We start from the raw sequence: 19,263 nt of genomic DNA on the forward strand, positions 1-19,263 counted from the left end.
CACTGGGGATTTGGCCCACAACCTGGGCATGTGTCCTGACTGGGAATGAAACTGGGGACCTCTTGGTGCATGGGTCAATGTGTAACCAGTGAGCCACACTGGCCGGGCAATAGGTATTGTTTTAAAAAAAATTCTAAAATATGGATTTTACCTGTCAAGAACCAAAGTCTGACTGAGTGAGGAAAAATGTTTACTGATTTGGCTTTTTTATCTCCCCTAAACTAATTTATTTTTACAAGGGAAAGAAAAGGGGAGTTACTAGCTTCTCAGTGGAAGTGGTATCAATGCCTAGGGGGTGATTGGGCTTCTCACAACGATGAAGAGTCTTGACTGGCATTTATCTGGTGGTTGCAATGAAAGAATTGTCTTGTCTCCATGTGACTCTCAAATATTTTATTACTTTCATAAATTGGATTAGCCTTGATGTCTAGTGGGATTTCAAGATAGAAAGTTTTTTTTGAGATATATTATAGAGAAGTAGTTTGACCTGACATTTAAAAGGAAAACCTAGCCCTGGCCAGTTTGGCTCAGCGGTTAGAGCGTTGGCCTGCGGTCCTGAGAGACCTGGGTTCGGTTCCCACTGAGGGCACGTACTTCGGTTGCAGTTTGTCCCCGACCCTGGTTGGTCGTGCGGGTGGCAGCCACTCGATGTGTCCTTTCGGGTCGATGTTTCTCTCTCTCTCTCCCTTCCTCTCTCTCCCTCCCACTTTATCTGTACCAAAAATGGAAAAATATCCTCGGGTGAGGAAAAAAAATAAAAAATAATGAAAGGAAAACCTAGCTCATTTATGAAAATTATGCTTCTCTGTTTTCTTCCTTCCAACAATCTGTACTTTGTTATCTCTGCTTCATTTAAGGTTATTCCCCTCTTTTATTTCTTATCAAATGTATATTTGTAAGTCATGACTATTCTTACTTATCCTACCATTATTTTTAATTCTAGTACTCACTAACATCTTTGCTCTTTTAATTTCTTCTTGAAAGGGATGACTTCTGACCTTGTTTTCTTATATTCCAATAAGATATTTAAGACACAAGCATTTCACTACTGTATGTTGTCTACTGTAGTCAGGTTGAGCATTTACATGTTGAAATTCACAGTATTCTATTATTAATTACTTTTTTAAAAATAACTTCTTTGCATTACAATTAGGAAATTGTTGATTTTCCGCATAATGTTTGTGTAGGTAGGTCCTATTATCTATCTCATTTAACTTGAGATTATAAAAGGGATTCTTTCAAAATATTTGTTCAACAAAAACAAGTGCTGGGGCTGATGGGGTTGAGCCACTGATTTAGTTGCAAACATGCCCCCGAGAACAGGCCATAGTAGAGCTGAAAGGGCTGGCAGACAAAAGGGCACAGTTGGGTTGAGTAAGATGCAGATCGTGTGAACATAAGGGCTGAGGTTATAACAGGGCAGTAGAAGACCCAGCAGAAGTCAAGACCTGCACCCGAGTCCAGCTGAGTCTGACTGCATACTCGGGGGAGCTCTGTGAGAAAAGGAAACTCCCACAGACCACATCTCCTTCAGCCAATGCAAAGATGCTACATACACTCCCTTAGTTTAGATCCCCTTAGACTCTAGGGCCTAGAGAAAGACAAAGAGAAAAGGGAGAGGAGAGGCACAAACTTTAACATCTACCCCAAGGAGAAAGAGGTTAATGAGAAGTGACTGAGTTAAGTTGGATACTTTTCCTTTTTCTCTATCTTCAGAAATGGAATCTTAAAGGCAAGTTTCCATTCTGTAATTAGAAAATAAAGGAAGTTTTATCAATCCATATCGAGTTTGTGTACTCATGACTGTAAATTGTTCTCTCCACTCATCTTTGCCTATGCCCCCACAATGTCTTGCCTGGAAAACTGCACTAGCCTCCTAACTGGCTTCTCTGCTTTCTTTCTTCCTCATCCTATTCTGTTCTTCATGGAGCTGAGTGAGCTCTTCATATCAATTGTCATATCTTTTCCTTGCTTCAAACTCCCCAGTGGCTACTTTCCACCCATTATCATGGCTCTGAGTCATCTGGCCCCAACCACCCTCTCGTACATCCTTTCTCTATCTTGAGCCCACTGAGGTCTTTCCCACTCCAGACCTTTGCATTTGTTCTGCTTAGAAAGCTCTTCTCCAGGATGTGTGATGTGGCTGGTTCATTCTAATCCTTCAGGGCTCAGCCCCTTTGCCTCCACATAACAAGTTTTTTCTGCCTCCTTCTCACCATCTCCGTCATTGATTCTTTGTCAAATGACCCTCCTGATTAACCTGATAGCACTTGGAATGGTTGCCCTTGACATCTCAATTGATGGTAACTCTATATTTACAGTTGCACAGGCAGGCCCCAAACTTTGGCATCATCCTTGGTTCCCCTTTCCTCTTATACCCCACATTCAACCCACCAGGAAACACATTCCTGACTCTGTTGAAAATGCAGGCATTGGACCACTTTCCACTTTCTTCTCTGCTACCACCCTGTCTTGGTCGGAGCCACTGTCATCTCTCACTTGGTTTCAGAATAATTCCTTAACTGGTTTTCCCGTTTCTATGGTTGCCCTCTTACAAACCATCCTCAACAAAGCAGTCAAAAGCGATCGTTTAAAAACTGTTCAAATCCATTTCTTCCAGAATAAAATTCTTACCATGGCCCTCAAGGCCCAACAAGTGTACCCTGCTGGCATTTAAACTCTTGAGGGCAAAAAATATTGTTTATATAGATCACTAAAATATTCCAAGTACCTAAAAGTAACTGGTAACATGATGGGGGCTTGATACTATATCTTTGGATAAATGAGTGAATCTTGGTTACTGGTTCATTGTTTATTTTTCCACTGTTGGAATGTAAGATACATTAGGGCAGGGTCCTTAATAGCCGTGTTTAATGTTGTAAACAAAGTACTCAGAATTGCACCAGGTATCGAGTAAATGCTTGATGAGCTCTTGTTGAAGAAATAAGTGAATATCTACTATGAAAAGATTATTGTGTCTGCTTATACTGCAATAAATTAATGAGTATATTTTGCATACAGGTAGCATAGTTTCCATTCATCATTCGTAGGCAGCTATCAATGGTGAATGAAAATGTTATACAACAAAGTAATGAATAAACTGTTCATGTAAATAGAACTTCAAGGAAAGCACTGTGTAGGGTTATGGTTGCCTCACAGTTACAATCACATAGTGAACTGGAACATATTTAGTATATATCACAGTCTTTCTGCAGTTTGCCTTAGCTGTACAAAACCTGCGTAAGCCACTACTTTGCTGGTTATTTTCAAAACTGCTCACAACAGGGGCTTTTTTTTTTTTTTTGGTTTGTTTACAAAAATGAAAAAAATCATTTTTGTGTATAAGAGTACTTTATATTCTTGAAGGAGAGATTCACACTGCCAATCACTTACCTAATCTATTTTGTTTTTCATCTGTACTGAAGGGCACTCATACCTATATATTACTATGTGCAAATGTGGGGAATCCAACACTATTCTCTGTGATGGTTTGGATTGTTAATCTCTCCAGGGTTTCCTCAACATGCTCAGAGGCAGTTTCTGGCACCAAAGGGAGAATGGAGAAGTTCAGATGCAATTTTATCTCCCAATTGAACTTGATTAAATGGGGACTGTTCTAATCAAAAGTTTGAATCCTAAGGGAGTGCAATATTGTTAACGGGTTTGAGAATATTTGAGAAGAACAGGGAGGAAGAGTGCTGAAGTTAAGGCAGAGAGAGAATCAGGCAAGAAAATAATTGTAGTAAAGCTTATTAAGGCATAAAATTAGGTGAACAAATTGCTTCACAGAGAGTGTTAAGCTCATTGCTAGACTGGCAAAGGAAGTGGAAGAAAGCTCTTTGAAAACATTATTTTTATTATTTTAATAATTTGTGTCGGAATCATAGTAGCTGCAATCTGTTAGCCAGAAACAATTGCCAGCTGGTGTCATCATGGAGTAACAATAGTGGGCTGAATGCAAACATGTTTTTCTGTTTACCTGAAGAGCATTCAATTTTAGAAAATTTCTATTTATTTTCACATGAATGTGAGGTCTGCCCTTGTAGATAAGAAAGCCTGTTTATTGCGTGATTTAAGATCTTTGATTCGTTTCACACCAAGTTCCACAACTGTGATAGGGAGACTACTCCTGAGATAGTGTTCATTCACACCACCAAAGTTACCTATCACTAAAAACAAATACTTGGGTCTATGCCTGAATTAACGGTGTCACTGCTTGATTCTATGCATTGTTTTCCTTGTGGTTACCTCAAGGAAATAATGGTGCTTCGTCAGGTATTTTACTGAAAGCAAAAAGAAATCTTCTGGGATAATGTTCTTTGAAGAGGGTTAAAGGTTTGCTTAGGTATGGAACCATACTTTGTCAGCAACATAGCTATTATATTTGTTTGTTATAATGTTTTCTTCTGAAATTTTCCTAAATAATTTTTTTTAAACAATGATATAATCATGTTAAATTGTGTTGTTTTTCCTGTTTATCCGGAAACTCACTGACTGGGTCCAAAATACTGCAGGATGGAGAGATTGCTCAGCGTTGCCTTAAAGCCAGAGGGAAAGGGAAAATAATTTAATTGTTCTATTGCGATTTCATTGTCTCTTCCTGCCTCTTGACTCAAAGGGTCCCGAGAGGGAACAGAGGAAATTATGGGATCTGTTGTTGATGTTCATTGGATTTCTTCAACTGCAATCTGAATGTGTTTCAGGGATATCAGTGGTTTCTAATCTTGGCTCTGCTTTCACCTACTTTTCCTGGGTTCAGTTTCATAATCTCTGAAATGGGATATCATGCTCCTCTTATCTCCTTACTGGGTGGTTCTGAGGAGCAGATGAGAAAATGGCTAGGAAAGTGCTTTCCACTATACAAATTGCCACCAGCACTCAGGTCAGACATTTGTGTAGCTAACAAGGTTATATTTATCCATGTGATTTTATAGAAAATGAAAAACTTCGCAAATAAGGTAATATAAAAACAGGATACATTTTTATTTTGCTAAAGCAAATGTATGTATTTTAAAATCAGAACATCATTAACTAGATGCATTCAGAAAATGATTGTTGGGTTTTATTGGGTTTTGGGTTCTATTTCAATTTCTTGCTTGGGAGAGTAGTGTGATGTTATTAACAGGACTTTCACTTGAAGTGAAAGAGAAAGAATCAAGTAAGCTTTAAAGAAGCTGATTCATCTTACCTAACACCTTTCTTACTAATGTGGGTCACACAGTATCAGGAAGGGCACTGTTTGTGGTTCTTTATAGAGTTGAAAAGAGGCAAGGTAGCAGAAGAGGGAAGCTTTGTTGAGATGAATCTCACCTGCCATAAAAATAAAAATAACTTCCTATGGGTAAGACTTAGCAGTCCTAAAACAGATCTGGATCTTAACTGATGGCTGCGAAGGGAACAGTCAGACAAATGGAAGAGATCAGCACAGTGTCTCAGGAAGACACAGTACCTCATAGATCTCTAAGGAGACCAGGTGGGAAAGTTGGCTGATATGAAGGCATGGAATGCCAGGTGTGGACATGATGGTGGGGTAGCCAGGAGGGACATGATGGCATGGGCCAGGTGATCAAACTGCATCGTTCTGGCCTTCAGTATACTGCCACTCTCCACTTGGGTCAAATAAGATCAGGAATTTACTCCAAACTGATAGTACATCCATCCATTATCTGAAAAACAGAAATTGTTATTACATAAAGATTTGGTTCTCAGGTAAGTGCAAAATTTAGATGTTTGAAAAATAAAGTTTTTTAAAACATCTGCACACAAACAAGAGATTATTTATGTTAAGAAATACAGATAAGTGTAGATCTTAGTGTCCACTTTGGGGGCAAACGGTAAGTCTTGCACATTTAAGAGCTCAAGGTGTATTAGTAGGATGAATTTTAGGAGGTGACCCCAAAACTCCTCTTACTCTCTAAGTACCGCAAGGCTGTGGAGAGGACTGCCTGGTGCTGGAAGAAATGAAGTGTGGGTGGAACACAGAGCCTGACTGATACACAGTAGGTTCCTGATGGACAATGGCGTTCATCATGACTGGATGCTGGTTGAATCAAGCTGTAGAGCTGGACACACCAAGTTTGTAGTTAAGAAAGGGCTGAAATAAAACTAGGGCACCAGTTAGAATGTCCTGGGTAGAAATTAAAAGCAGTCTGGAGCCAATTTCCCCTGCTGACGGGGGACCAGCCTACTCTTGTGAAGTCCTGTTTAGGTGAATCCACCCAGCGCTGTGCAGGTGTTCTCCCCAAAAGGCCAGCCACATTTCTCCCCACTTTCAGATTGAGAAGGCTGTCGATGAGAGGTCTCAGATCAGCTCCAGCGACGCTCTCCTCGGAGCCTCTCCTTGCTCCGCCTGTGCCTTTCTCCCAAATCTCTCCTCCCTCGAGGCAGAAGGGATTCCCATCGCCAGCTGCCTCCTCGAGCCCCGCGGAGCAGCGGACTCCTCCCCTGGAAACTCCTCCGGGGCTGGGAAGGCTTCGGCGCATGCTCCGTACCTAGGGCAGGTTTTTGCTGCGGGTAGCAGGGCTACTGTCACACCGGCTGGCGGGTTGTGGCGGTGCCAGCCAGTGTGTGCGAGTGTGTCTGCGTGCCGGCGCCTGGGAAGACCGACCCGGAGCAGCAGTGTGACTCGCCGGGAGAGGCGGCTCCGCACGGGCGCCTCGCCCGCAGCCGCTGCGGGGGCTCCTCTGCAAACTTGCGGCTGTCACCGTCCGCCCCCGCGGCTCCCGCGCCTCGCGATCTGAGGGCAAAGGCGCCCGGCCCGCGTGCAGGGCGCTGTGCCTGCAGCCGGCCGGGGCGGCGGGGCCGGGCCGCGCCTTTGCCCTTGGCCAGTGCCCTGGCGAGCCTCATGCAGACCCCGCACTCGCCGCTGCAGCTGCCCGGCTGCCCGGCTGCCCGGGGCAGGTCCAGGACCGGAGCCGGACTCTCCAGCGTCTGAGCGCGGGCAGCGGGATGCCCCGCGTCGCCTGAGCGCGCGCCCGGCACCTCGGCCGGAGCAAGAAGCGGGCCGAGCTGAGCGCTCCCGGGAGCGCAGGGCGCCCCACGCCACAGCCTCAACCGCACGCGCCGGCGCCCGCCTACCCGCTCGGTCGGAAGGCCCGGCTCTGCCAGTTTCGAGTGCCGGAGTGCCGCGGGGCCGCCAGCCAGCCGCACGTCTCGGCGTCAGGGGCATGGAGGAGCGGCGGGCTCGGAGCCGCGCCCCTGAGTCCCCGAAACTTCCGAGCGGGCGCCCGTCTGCGCCGCTGCTGCCGCCGCTTTGCCTGCCGGCCTGAGAGCGGGACCATGGATGAAAGGTTCAACAAGTGGCTGCTGACGCCGGTGCTCACTCTCCTCTTTGTGGTCATCATGTACCAATATGTGTCCCCCTCCTGCACCAGCTCCTGCGCCAACTTCGGGGAGCAGCCCCGCGCGGGGGAGGCCGGCCAGCCTGCTGCCTCCGGTCCCGCCCGCCGGGCACAGGTGCCGCTGGAAGATCGGGAGCGGCGTCCTCAGCTGCCCCCGCCACCCCGGGGGCCGCCCGAGGGGCTTCGGGGCGCCGTGTCGCCCGAAGACGACGACGAGGAGCCAGGGGACCCCGAGGAGGAGGAGGAGGGGGAGGAGGAAGAAGAGCCGGACCCCGAGGCCCCCGACAACGGCTCCCTGCCCCGGTTCCTGCCGCGCTTCAACTTCACGCTGAAGGACCTGACCCGCTTTGTGGATTTCAACATCAAAGGGCGCGACGTGATCGTGTTCCTGCACATCCAGAAGACCGGGGGCACCACGTTCGGCCGGCACCTGGTGAAGAACATCCGTCTAGAGCAGCCGTGTAGCTGCAAAGCGGGCCAGAAGAAGTGCACCTGCCACCGGCCCGGCAAGAAGGAGACGTGGCTCTTTTCCCGCTTCTCCACAGGCTGGAGCTGCGGGCTGCACGCCGACTGGACGGAGCTCACCAACTGTGTGCCGGCCATCATGGAGAAAAAAGACTTTCCCCGCAACCACAGCCATACCAGGTACTGTCCCCTGCCCCGTCTGGCTCCCTGCCACCCCCCGCCCTTCTCTCCGCAGTCCCAACCCCGGGCCGCCCTGCGCTTCCTGGGCAGGCTTGGTAGTTCCCCAGCGTCTTCTAGCGGTTGGGGCAGAGGCTTTAGGAGGGGCCTAAGAAACCTCTGGATAGTGTCCTGGTCTTGATGTCTGTTCTTCTCCACCCTCATCGCTTCCCACCACCACCCTTTCACCTTCAAAGGTGTCGGAGCCCCGGTGTGTGTCCTTCCTTGTGCCTAGCCTGGTGTGGCGTCCCTCGGAGCAGGTGCTTGGAAAACCTTGGAATGGTGAGGAGGTCTGAGTTAGACGAGCGAAGTGGAATCTTGTACTTAAGTTCTGTGAGTGGGAACCCAAACCCAGTAAAAAGGCAGAGGAGTCTGGCGTAGAGAGACAGGGCAGGAGTTTTCCAGGCATGATGAAGCTGGAGAGGAGTCCAATTCCTCTATGAGTGGCTCTTGATGGCTGCTCGCCAGCTCAGGAAACAATCCCCTTGATGGCATTTTGAAGATACATGTTCAAATTCCTGTTCTACCTTGATAACCCTTATTCTGGAGATGGGTTTTGTTGCTGAGCAATGGCAGGATTTTGACTCATGCTGTTCTCAGCAAGATTTCCACTTTCCCCCAGGCCAATCCATCAACTCATTCCAAAATTGTCTGTTAAATGACTACTGTGTGCCTGGCAGTGTGCTAAATGCTAAGTGGATACAAAGATATAATAAGTAAAATACCTTTCTTTCGGGATAGAATGGCCTTCTTCCCCCTCCCCCTGTTAAATAGCAATACTGCAGAGAATTAGGAAAGTTTGACATCTTAATAGTCAGTGAAACTGCTTACATTATTAACATCCTTTGAGAGAGGCATGGGTTTAAGAATTTGGTTGAATGTTCCTTCTGCCCGTTGCAATTTGAAGACTAATCTGACATGCTTGCTTAAGGGACTAAAATATTAAAAGCTTGGAACACTAGTTTATTGAAGTTTTTATCTCAAAGGTTTCAAACAATTTGGTGTAAGGAAATAGGAATTTAAAAACTCAAGCTCAATATGTTGATATCAGATAGCTTTTCCATTTGACATGATGGAAAAGCTTCATTTACTGGCAGCTACCCAGATTCTGGAATTCACCACCACTGAAGCATCTAATTCTACTTCATTTCTCCAAGAATGAGCAAAATTTCATTATGGGATTTTTTTTTACTCTGGCAGTTTTTCAAATGCTTTCTCTCCTCCCTGCTCCTTTCCCTGTTTAATGGAAATTGGTTAGAATAAAAAATGGTTAGACTTGGAGTGAAGACATTAGACTTCCTTAGTATATTTTAAGGACCTTTTACTTTGAAATATTTCAAATTGTGTAGTATTTTAGATCTGTTCCTCTATTTTAGCTTAAAAACAGTTTTTCAATTAATTACTTCCATACTTCCTAACACACAGGTAATAAATAGAATATTAATAATAAAATAATTAAGACTTTTATTTCAGTGAGAGGGAATCTCTGCTACATTCTACCCAAAATTGTACTTTTAAGACCTGTATGTATTAATTGCTGAAGGAGCGCAGAGAGTTTGTTAGTTTGATGCCCAGCTTCCATTTCACCCAAACTTGAGACTGATTATAACATTGAAACATCTAATGACCCTTCAGTAAGTATCTACTGATGTATATAAAAGCCTGAGTGAATAGGTTAAGATTTTGGAGGAATTAGAGATTATGGAATCTAAAAATAAAGGGATATTTGCTTAATGGTGAAATGATGCTGCTGCTAAAGACCCAGGATAGATTATAGCAGTAAGGTCTCACTTCTGAAGGAAATACTCAATATCTCTCTACTCTGTGATGCAGGAAAATTCCACCTTGGCTATTTGAACATATGGTTTCTATTGCACAGTCAAGTGCCTTTCTTTGTTTAGCAGTGGGCCATGAACATTCATTTCTCCCTGATTCACAGGTTATCAGATAATCACCCTGCACTGATTCACTTTAAAAAATTCTGTTTGATTTTTTGTGATAGTATTTTTTGAGGGGGGTAGCACCTTTTACAATCATTCTTCCTTTTCTTTCTCACCCTGCTCTCTCCTTCCTGGTATTCTCAATTACTTTTCTTCTCTAGATACTGTAGGAAGGAATAGTCGTGGTTTATGTGAGGTGCCCTGTATCAAAAGCTATGGAGGAAAAATTGAAGAGATGTTCAGTAGCATCTTCCTCACACAGAAGATTGAATTAGTTGTCTGTCATTGGAATGTCTGTGTATGGCATTCTACAGTCAACTAGATTAGCCTGGATAGTGGAGGATACATTTGCACAATGCAAAATGGCAGATAATCCATTGCTACATAATGGGAACAAGGTTCTTCTTCAAATAGGGCTGACTCAAAGCAAAATACGAAAGTGGATCATGTTGATTTTAGTTCCCCACTCTCTTTGCTTTTGTTACCCCCCAGCGGCCCTTCATTTTCCCATTTCTCACAGGGATCAGTGCTTTTGTGAGTCATGTAATGGGTCAGAGCAAGGATTCTGGAGTCATATGGATATGGCTCTTGTGTTTACTAGCAGTATAACCAGGAGCAAGTCACTCTTTCTGAGCCTCAGAATCTTCATCTTTAAACATTGGTAACTGTTAGGATTTCTGTCACAGAGGTGTTATGAAAATTAAGTGAGAAAATGCATGCAAAGTGCTTAGCACAGTACTTATTCATAGTAGAATATGCTAGTATAAAGTACTTAATACTTAATATGCAGGTATATATTATTACTTAGACATTAGTTGTTAACTGTACTAAGATTATTTTCCCTAATCAAGGCTTTCTTTCATAGAGTGATCTGAGGTCAGTTCCTTAGAGCCACTTAATATAAATGGTTCCCAGTAATTTACAGAGATGCCATTTTATGATTATTTATATGGAGACAGAATCCTAAGTTCAAAACATCAGAAGAAAATAGAAAATTATGGACATTTGGGCATCAGACATTGCAGGGGACAGGATGGGAAACAGGATGGGGGTACACAATATAATTGGATATATCTTCTGTTGGTGACAAGAAACACTGTCTGGAATGGTGAGAGGCGGTGAGAAGTGGGAAGCCAACTCTAAAGGGAGATGCATGGTGGAGCTGAAGGAACCATCATATGGATTATAAGACCCAGGAAGGAGAAAGGCTTGGTGGCTGGCAATTTAGATCCAGCACAGAGGGCTTTTCTGACCATAGAAGTTGGTAAGAATAAGAGAGGAAGCTAACAGGAAAAAAGCACATCCTATCACTGATGATTGCTTCCCATTATTATCTTTTGCTTTTTTCTCCAATTACATATTTCTTTGTTGCTGTATGTTTCCCCCTTAAGCATATCTACGTCTTTTGAAGACTCTTCTTTAGCATTGTTGAGTATGGATAGAATCATAACATTTTATGGCTAAAAAAAGACTGAAGAGATGAGTGGGTAATCTAATCTTAAGGAGGTGAAATATATTTTTTTCCAGGGTTCATGTCTTCGTTTTAGTAAATTACATTCAATGTTTTGCCTAATGTTTACGATGCCAAGTATAGTGGAGAGTGTCTTCTGTACCTACTATGTGCCATGCACTATGATAGTTGTAGGAATACAGTTTTAGACAAACAGTGTCAGCCCTATGAGTTCAGGCTCTTAAGGAAAATAGACTTTGATCTTTGGTAAGTGAGTGTCATTCTCATTCTTAAATAATGCTGAAAAGAGATTCTATCCAAACCTTTTGTAGGGTGGGATGGCAATTTTTGCCTTTTATGCATTCAGTTAGTCTGGTTAAAGTAGTTTTAACCTTATGGATATTGTATTAGACAGGACCCTCTTTGCTGCAAATGGTACAAACCTAACACAAACTCAGTTCAGTCAGAGGGGAATTATTGGCTTAAACCAAACCATAGAAAAGATAGGGGTAGAGTTGGTTTCAAGAAAGACTGAAACTGGAGATTTGGGGTCTTTTTCTCCACACTATTTTGCATATGGATCTCATTCTGTCAAATTGCCTTATTCCGTGAAATGGGGAAATAAATGGCTGTCAAATCTAATACCTCCACAAGCTGAGAGGGAAGCAGGTTTTGCCCGAGATCCAGCTAGCTTGGAATCTTGGGGAACAACTCTTATTAGTCCAGGTTGGAACTTGTGACTATTTTTTGTTGTTCTTAATCCTCACCAGAGGATACTCTTCTATTGATTTTTCAATTGAGTAGAAAGGAGGGAGGGAGAGAGAAATATTGATGTGAGAAGAGACATGTTGACTGGTCACCTCCTGCACCACCCTGACCGGGACTGGGGATTGAATCTGCAACTCAGGCACGTGCCTCTCACCAGGAATCAAACCCGAGACCCCTTGGTCCGCTGGCCAGTCGCTCTAACCGCTAAACCAAATCAGCCAGGGTATGACTATTCTTTAAGCCAATCAACGTGGCCAGGGAAATGAGGTTCTCTGATCCACCTTGTATCACAGATCCATCCCATGACTGGTGTGTGTGTGTGTGTGTGTGTGTGTGTGTGTGTTATCATAAAAAAGGCAGCTAGCATAAACATGGCTCCTGGGTGGACTATTGGGTTCTAAACTTTTAGAGTGTCCTTCCAGTTGTATCAATTATAGGTGTAAATGAATGAGAAACAGATGAACCTTCGGATCTCTTCTTTGCATTCCATTTAGGACAAATTTTTATTTTATTTTTTTTATTATTGATTTTAGAGAGAGGAAGGGAGAGAGAGAGAGAAACATCAGTGTGAAAGAGAAATAACTCTCGGTTGCCTCCCACATGTGCCTGACTGGGGGCCTGGGGATTGAACCCGCAACCTATGTATGTGTCCTGACTGGGAATCAAACCCATGACCTTTTTGTGTACGAGATGACACTCCTGAGCCACACTGGCTAGGGCATGCAGGACAACTTTTAAGTCAAACTACAGCTCCATTTATTTGCAGCATCTGGGAACCATGTCATTTGAGGAAAAATGGAAGGAACTGATAATATTTAATAAGGAAATGGGAAAAGTAGAGACATAAAAGTTGTCTTTAAGTGCTCAAAGGAGGAAGATGTGGCAGATGTAGGAGACTGGTTCTGTGTTTATCCACAGGACAGGGCTAGGGTAAGTGAGATAGAAGTGATGGGATAAGGATTTCAACTCAGCGTAAGAAAGAACTTGATACAATTTGTAACTGTCTAAAATGAGAAGGAACTCCTGTGTGGTGGAGTGCTCCACAGCAGTGAAAACTTTAGGGTGGCAGATTAACTACTGATGTTGTGAAAGGAAATCCTTTCTGGGGAAGAGCCCAAGCCTGTATGGCCTTTTATTTTAAGGTTTGCATTCTAATCTAAGCTGAGTTCAGGGTACTTTCCTCCTCCCCTTTCCTGTTCCAGGCAGAGAACACAAAACAAAACAAAAAAAGAAATAAAAGGATTATAAATGAAGTAAATAGTTCTCAATCATTTGTAAATATTTTTACCAAGGAAATTTTGGTCAAACACAGTCTGATGGTATAAACTGTTTTATACATTCAGGGCCGAAAGCAATAAATAGGTTCTGTGTGCTAGAATGTCTGCTTAATAATAAGTATAAAAAGGTAAGATGTGAAAATATAGCACAACTTGCCACAAAAAACCATAACCACTTTGAAACATCATCCGGTTATTGCTTTTCCTTTAGACAGTAGGCTACAATATACAAGGAGACTGCAGAATTCTGTTTCAAAGATGGTGTAGAATATTATGGTCCATACTGTTTTCTAAAGCATAATCTTTTTGATGTCTCTTCTAATTAGAAATGTTGAACTGTAAAGAAGGTTAATTTTCACCATCAGGCTTGAGTTCAGTGTAGAAACTAAGGCGATAGAAGATTGTTCTGTCTATATGCCATCTCCACTTGTATATGTTCATTACAGGGTCTCTTAATGTATTGCTTCTGGTTCAGACAACCAATATTTGCTATAAATCAGAAGGAGGTTGAATTAAGCCCATTCAGTTTTTTGAGTTGTGTAGATAAGGCTGGAGGTGGTAATGCTAATAGATGATTTATTTATTTTTCCCTTTTTCTTGCTAGTTACCTTGGGATTTCTGAAAGGGTTGATTTTAGAGAAATATAAATGTTCATGTAACAGTTGGAAGCTAGGTACATTTAGCCACCAACAATGTGGATTGGCTTAATCTTAGACTCATATTATTATTCCCCAAAGCTAATTATTATCATCTCATTTTGACTAAAGACAATCAGGGGCTTATAGCATTTGAAAGTTATTTATGCTTGATAATGAATTAAACAGGTTTAATTGAGACTGGCAAATCCTAATGTGATTTTAAGAGTCATGAAATAAATTAATTATTGGGCCAAGAAATAGGTTTAGTATAAAAACAATTAAATGAAGAACTCAAATTAGTATTTTGTAGTAATCATTTATCTTGTTTTTGACATTGTTAAATTATATATATCGTGTATCTATTCTGTTTACTTTAATTAGTTGATATAATTTTATTTTAATTATAGCTAAGCATTTAACCATCAGTTGGGAAGTCTATTAAAAATTTAACTAATACAATGTTATTTGTTTATATCTTCCTCTAGCAAATATAGTTGCTCAGTAAAACACATGTCAACACAGAGACTGACTATAGAAGATGTTCAGTAAATGTCATCTAAAAATATATTGTATGTTCTAGATTACCTTGTAAAAATATCAACATAGCTTGACAAGATAGTGTTTTGTTTTTTTTAAAAAAGATGGAATTATTAAACATTTTTTATCATGACTCTCTTATTTCAGGTGTGAATTCTTATGTTTAATATAAATTGTTCATAGTTGCCTTCTATAATTAACAAGATATCAACTCCCCTGATTCTCTAGAAGAGGAGTAAAAGTAAGTATAGAGATCAGGGCTTATTGGATCATTTGAGAACATTATGTCACAAATTAGAAATTCATAGACTTGCCTCTTGGGAAGGCTAATCTCTCATCATTCATTTTCACTTTGGGGAAAAAAATAGCCTAAACAGAGAGCATGGGAACTTTGATGTAGGATGGGAGGATGAAAAAATATAAATGTAGACTCTGGGTTACTCCTGGTCAAAATTAGATGGTCTAGGTTGTTGTGGCTAGAGATTATGACATTGGAGAACAATGGGAGGAGACCCTGAGTGAGGAAAATAGTCCTCAAAAGAAATGGGAAAAAAAATCAATGACAGATTTATCATCCACTGAAAATTGTGCTGATGCTCAATTTGTGAATGTTTAAGATCATGGGCTGTGAAGTCAAACTAGCTAGAGTTTAATCTGGCTCAACCACTTACTGTCATATATCCCTGAATAAGTCAGTTACCTGCTCTTTACTTTAATTTCTTTCTCTGGAAAATGGGAGAAATAGTACGATCTTATGATGAGTGCTACAGAGCCTGACACACAGAAGAATTAGTTATTATTTCTTCACTGGACTCATTTTATACATTCATGCTGTTTTGTATAAAAACAAAATGATCCATAAACACGTTCTATCCTTTTTGAATCTGGAACTTTTCATCCTGAATGATGCAGAGATGAATTTGTGAGCTTTTAATGCCGTGAATGATAAAATTAAATGTTAATTCTTAAGATACCATGAACACTCAATGGGCGCTTAATGTATATTGTTGAATGGAAACTTATGGTCTTTCTTTTCTTCAGCATATCATTTTATTTTTTATGGGAAATTAACGAAACAGCAACAAAAATGTTTAAACACATACAATTAAATTCATAAGTGAAGCAATCCTGCAGTGAAATTGAATTAGTTGCCTCTGGGCACATAAATATTTGTAGTTCATTGCCATTATTAATATCTTACTGTGCTTTTATTGCTAAGTATTGTGTCATTTGTTGTCAGAACCTTGCATTTAACACCATATGTTCATGGTTGCTCCTACTCTCTAGTTTCTTTATAAACATAAGAGGGTAGAGATGCTAACCACCTTGACATCCTCCATATTTATTTGTTAGATTTTACCAAATTTTTTTTTCAAAAAATTCAAGGTTATGGGTGTATGCCTGTAAACCTGGATGATAGCTTCCATATTTTGTGGACGTTAATTAGGAATTTGTAGACTTTTATAGGTTTACTTCACAAGTAAAAACACAGACCTAGAAAGATGAGTAAACATGACTTTACAGATAGATAGCAGTAACTTAAACTGTGTGTGGAAATTTCAAGGTAAGATCAGTATAATACAGTAAAGAACAAGGTGACATGCCAAGGAAGAGAGAACAGACAGCGAATGTGAAGTGTAAATTAGAAGGATGCTATAGGGGAGGGAGAGAAAAAGGACAGAAATAGTCAAGGTGAAGAATGAAATCCGAAAAGAACTGAATCAGAAAGAAGGTAATATTGAAACTAGAGGTCAGAAATTTATCTTGTAGGCAATGTTGGTCTCATTAGTACATTTATGGGAAGTAATCAACTATCTAGGAGGCTATCTGACGTGGAGCCCTGGTGTATTTAAATGCTGCCAATGCTCTTTTATTTATTTACACATTCTTTTTCTGTATTAGGTTGCTATTTATTGATAGCTGTATTAGTCAGGGTCTTGGCAGTAAATAGAGGCACCCTCAGGTGTGAAGGGACTAGTTACAGTATGGATAGGGTAAAGGCATTGGACCTGAGGTACTTTGCAACTAGAGCAAGGGGAAACTGTTAATTCCCCCTGGACTTAAGTGTCAGAGGGAGGGAACCATGTTGTCAGCATCCATTGTCTGCTGGAGCCTGACAGGTGCTCTGGTCTCCATGGTAGGAAGGGCTTCCCCATAGGAGCTGTTTGTAGAAAGCAGCTATGCCAGAAGTATGGAGCTGAGGAGCAGAGGAAGAGGTTGGGGAGACTATCTTGACCACTTTTGCCTCCCATCTGTCCATCTCCTAACATTGTTTTCCATTGGCTGAATCCACCTAGAAGCTACAGGACAAGAGAGCTAGTTGATACATTCCATGCCTTCAACAAGGAGGAGAGTGTTGCAGAATGGATTTGGGATTGTGGGCATAGGAGGGATGGAAATGGAGAATAAGTAGCCTAGTGCCTTAAAATAGTTAGAAATTTCTTCTAATTCACTTCATGAATGCCCTGTTCAGTTCTACAAATGAGGCCGGGAACAAATACCCTTTCTTTTAACACCTGTACCACATGTTTTCTGTATGGATTGTTAGTCTTCATCTAAAGAATGGTGCATGCAGCAAAGGATACTCAGCTAAGGAGCAGTCACCACAGACAAGGGACTTTTTGCTGAGTAACAAAAATAATGCTAAATTTGGATGTTTTGTCACGTTAGTACCCTAGAGTCAGCTGGTAATAGTGACAGATTTGGGCAGTTAGAGCTGTATTATGATGCATAGTATACAACACACATTTTATATTACATCTGTGTATAGTATTTTATGAATTTGAAGTTATAGAACAATATTAGTTAAGGCATAACAAAATAGTTTGCAAAACTGGTTGTAGTTTGCAAAAGCATATTTATGAGATGAGATGTTCTCTGTTGCTTGATTTTCTTCCAAGAACATTTAGGAAATTAAGAGTAATATGTATATGGCTTTACGTGTCTGAAGGTAAAATGTGAGGAAGGAAAGGAATTGTATTACCCTTGAAATAATTCTAATATTTTTAGTTTTAAATGACTTGTGAAACAGTATTTCCATATTTATTTTGGAAGAGAGATGAGATGGTTGAAAGTAGGCATACATGCAACTCTGTGCAAAGCATTATGAACCTGGAATCTCCTAACATTAGATACTGAAAAATAGTTAAATAAAGTTAGTATCTGAGGAACCTTGACACTAGGAACTCGACACAGGGACTATCAATTCACTGCTTTAATTCCAAGAGTCAGAATGCCATGAGCAAAATACAATTCAACATATGTATTTGTAGATGACAAAACAATATCGTGCATCATTCATACCTAGTACATCTATTGGGATTGGTGCCTATGTGTTAAGTTTATTTCTCCCAGCGGACAGGATTTGAGTTGCTGGGAACAACATCACCCATGAAGAACATACCAACTTCCATCCTCTTTTTCACAACTACCCCACCCCCTTTGCACACAGTTCTCTCTCTTGTTTTCTAGGACACCATTTTGTGACATGGCTAGGGTCAGCAATGGTTTGTAGACCCAAGGATCAGCTTCAGGCCCTTGTCTCTATGAAAGTTAGCTTGTCATGATAAAATTGCCTCAGGAATTTTTTCTGCTGGCTGTGAAACGATTAGCTCGAAGGAACCTGTTATTTAAGTGCAGTTCACTTACGGAATCTGGGAGAGGTGTCAGAGAAGGCGCCCCTCCCCCATGGCTTCACTGAGGTTATCACTGTGCCTTCTTTATATGCAATGAAAGAGGTGGATTAACAGATAGTCTTATTTTTAATATTCCTATTAATAGACATTTCCATCAATAGTTCTATTGATACATAAATATCAAATGTTTTATGTATAAAAACACTGGACAACATGAAGGAACTTAGGTATAACTGGAGATGTGAAATCTATTTTCTGATGCATTTTCAATCTAAAAGTATTTGTCAACTATCATGGCCCCATTCTTTTTTTCTTTTTTTTGGTACGTGCCCCTAGCGGGAACCGAACCCGGGACTCTCTGGTTCACAGGCCGACACTCCAATGGCTGAGTCAAACCAGCCAGGGCTATCATGGCCCAATTTTTTAAAATATGATTTTATTGATTTTTTAGAGAGAGAGAAAGGGAGAGGGGGAGAGAGAGATAAAACATTGATGGGCTGCCTTTTGCACATCCCTGTTGGGGGATTGTCCCGCAACCCAGACATGTGCCCTGACCAGGAATCAAACCGATGACCCCTTGGTGTACAGTACGATGCTCAACAAACTGAACCACACTGGCTGGACTTTGCCTTTGAAATTCAGACTTTAGGCTACAACACTACTGAAGATAAATTTCTTTGCTCTGAAAGTTTTATTCTCCAAGTTCCTTATGTGTGCTATAAAGAATAATTAATGTAATGAAAAAATCAATATTGTGTATAAATTATTTAGGCTTTACTATCATTGTAATTTTCTTTTCAACACCTATTGATTGGCCACAATTCATTTGTTAATTTCTTCCTAATAAGATATTCATTGTATTAGGTCTATAGTAGTGCTGTCCCTGCACTTTCACAAATAAGTCATGAATTACTAATGCTACATGGAACAAGTTAACTTACTAGTGAGTACTGTGAGATGGAAATCAGCAAAGAGGAGTCATTTCAAATGCTGTCTT

The 19,263-nt window shown here is 41.3% G+C and overlaps 1 protein-coding gene across 1 annotated transcript in view; it reads left to right on the forward strand.

Moving 5' to 3' along the window:
- Positions 1-7,260: 7,260 nt before the first annotated feature.
- The window catches only part of HS6ST3 (heparan sulfate 6-O-sulfotransferase 3), a 703,234-nt gene continuing 691,231 nt past the window's right edge, over positions 7,261-19,263 (forward strand). The window contains exon 1 of the mRNA XM_036250142.1: positions 7,261-7,985. Within this exon, the coding sequence (XP_036106035.1) occupies positions 7,279-7,985 (707 nt within the window). The 5' untranslated portion in view covers positions 7,261-7,278. The remainder of the gene's footprint in view (positions 7,986-19,263) is intronic.

This window comes from Molossus molossus, unplaced genomic scaffold (assembly GCF_014108415.1).
Source record: "Molossus molossus isolate mMolMol1 unplaced genomic scaffold, mMolMol1.p scaffold_m16_p_9, whole genome shotgun sequence".
NCBI lineage: Eukaryota > Metazoa > Chordata > Mammalia > Chiroptera > Molossidae > Molossus > Molossus molossus.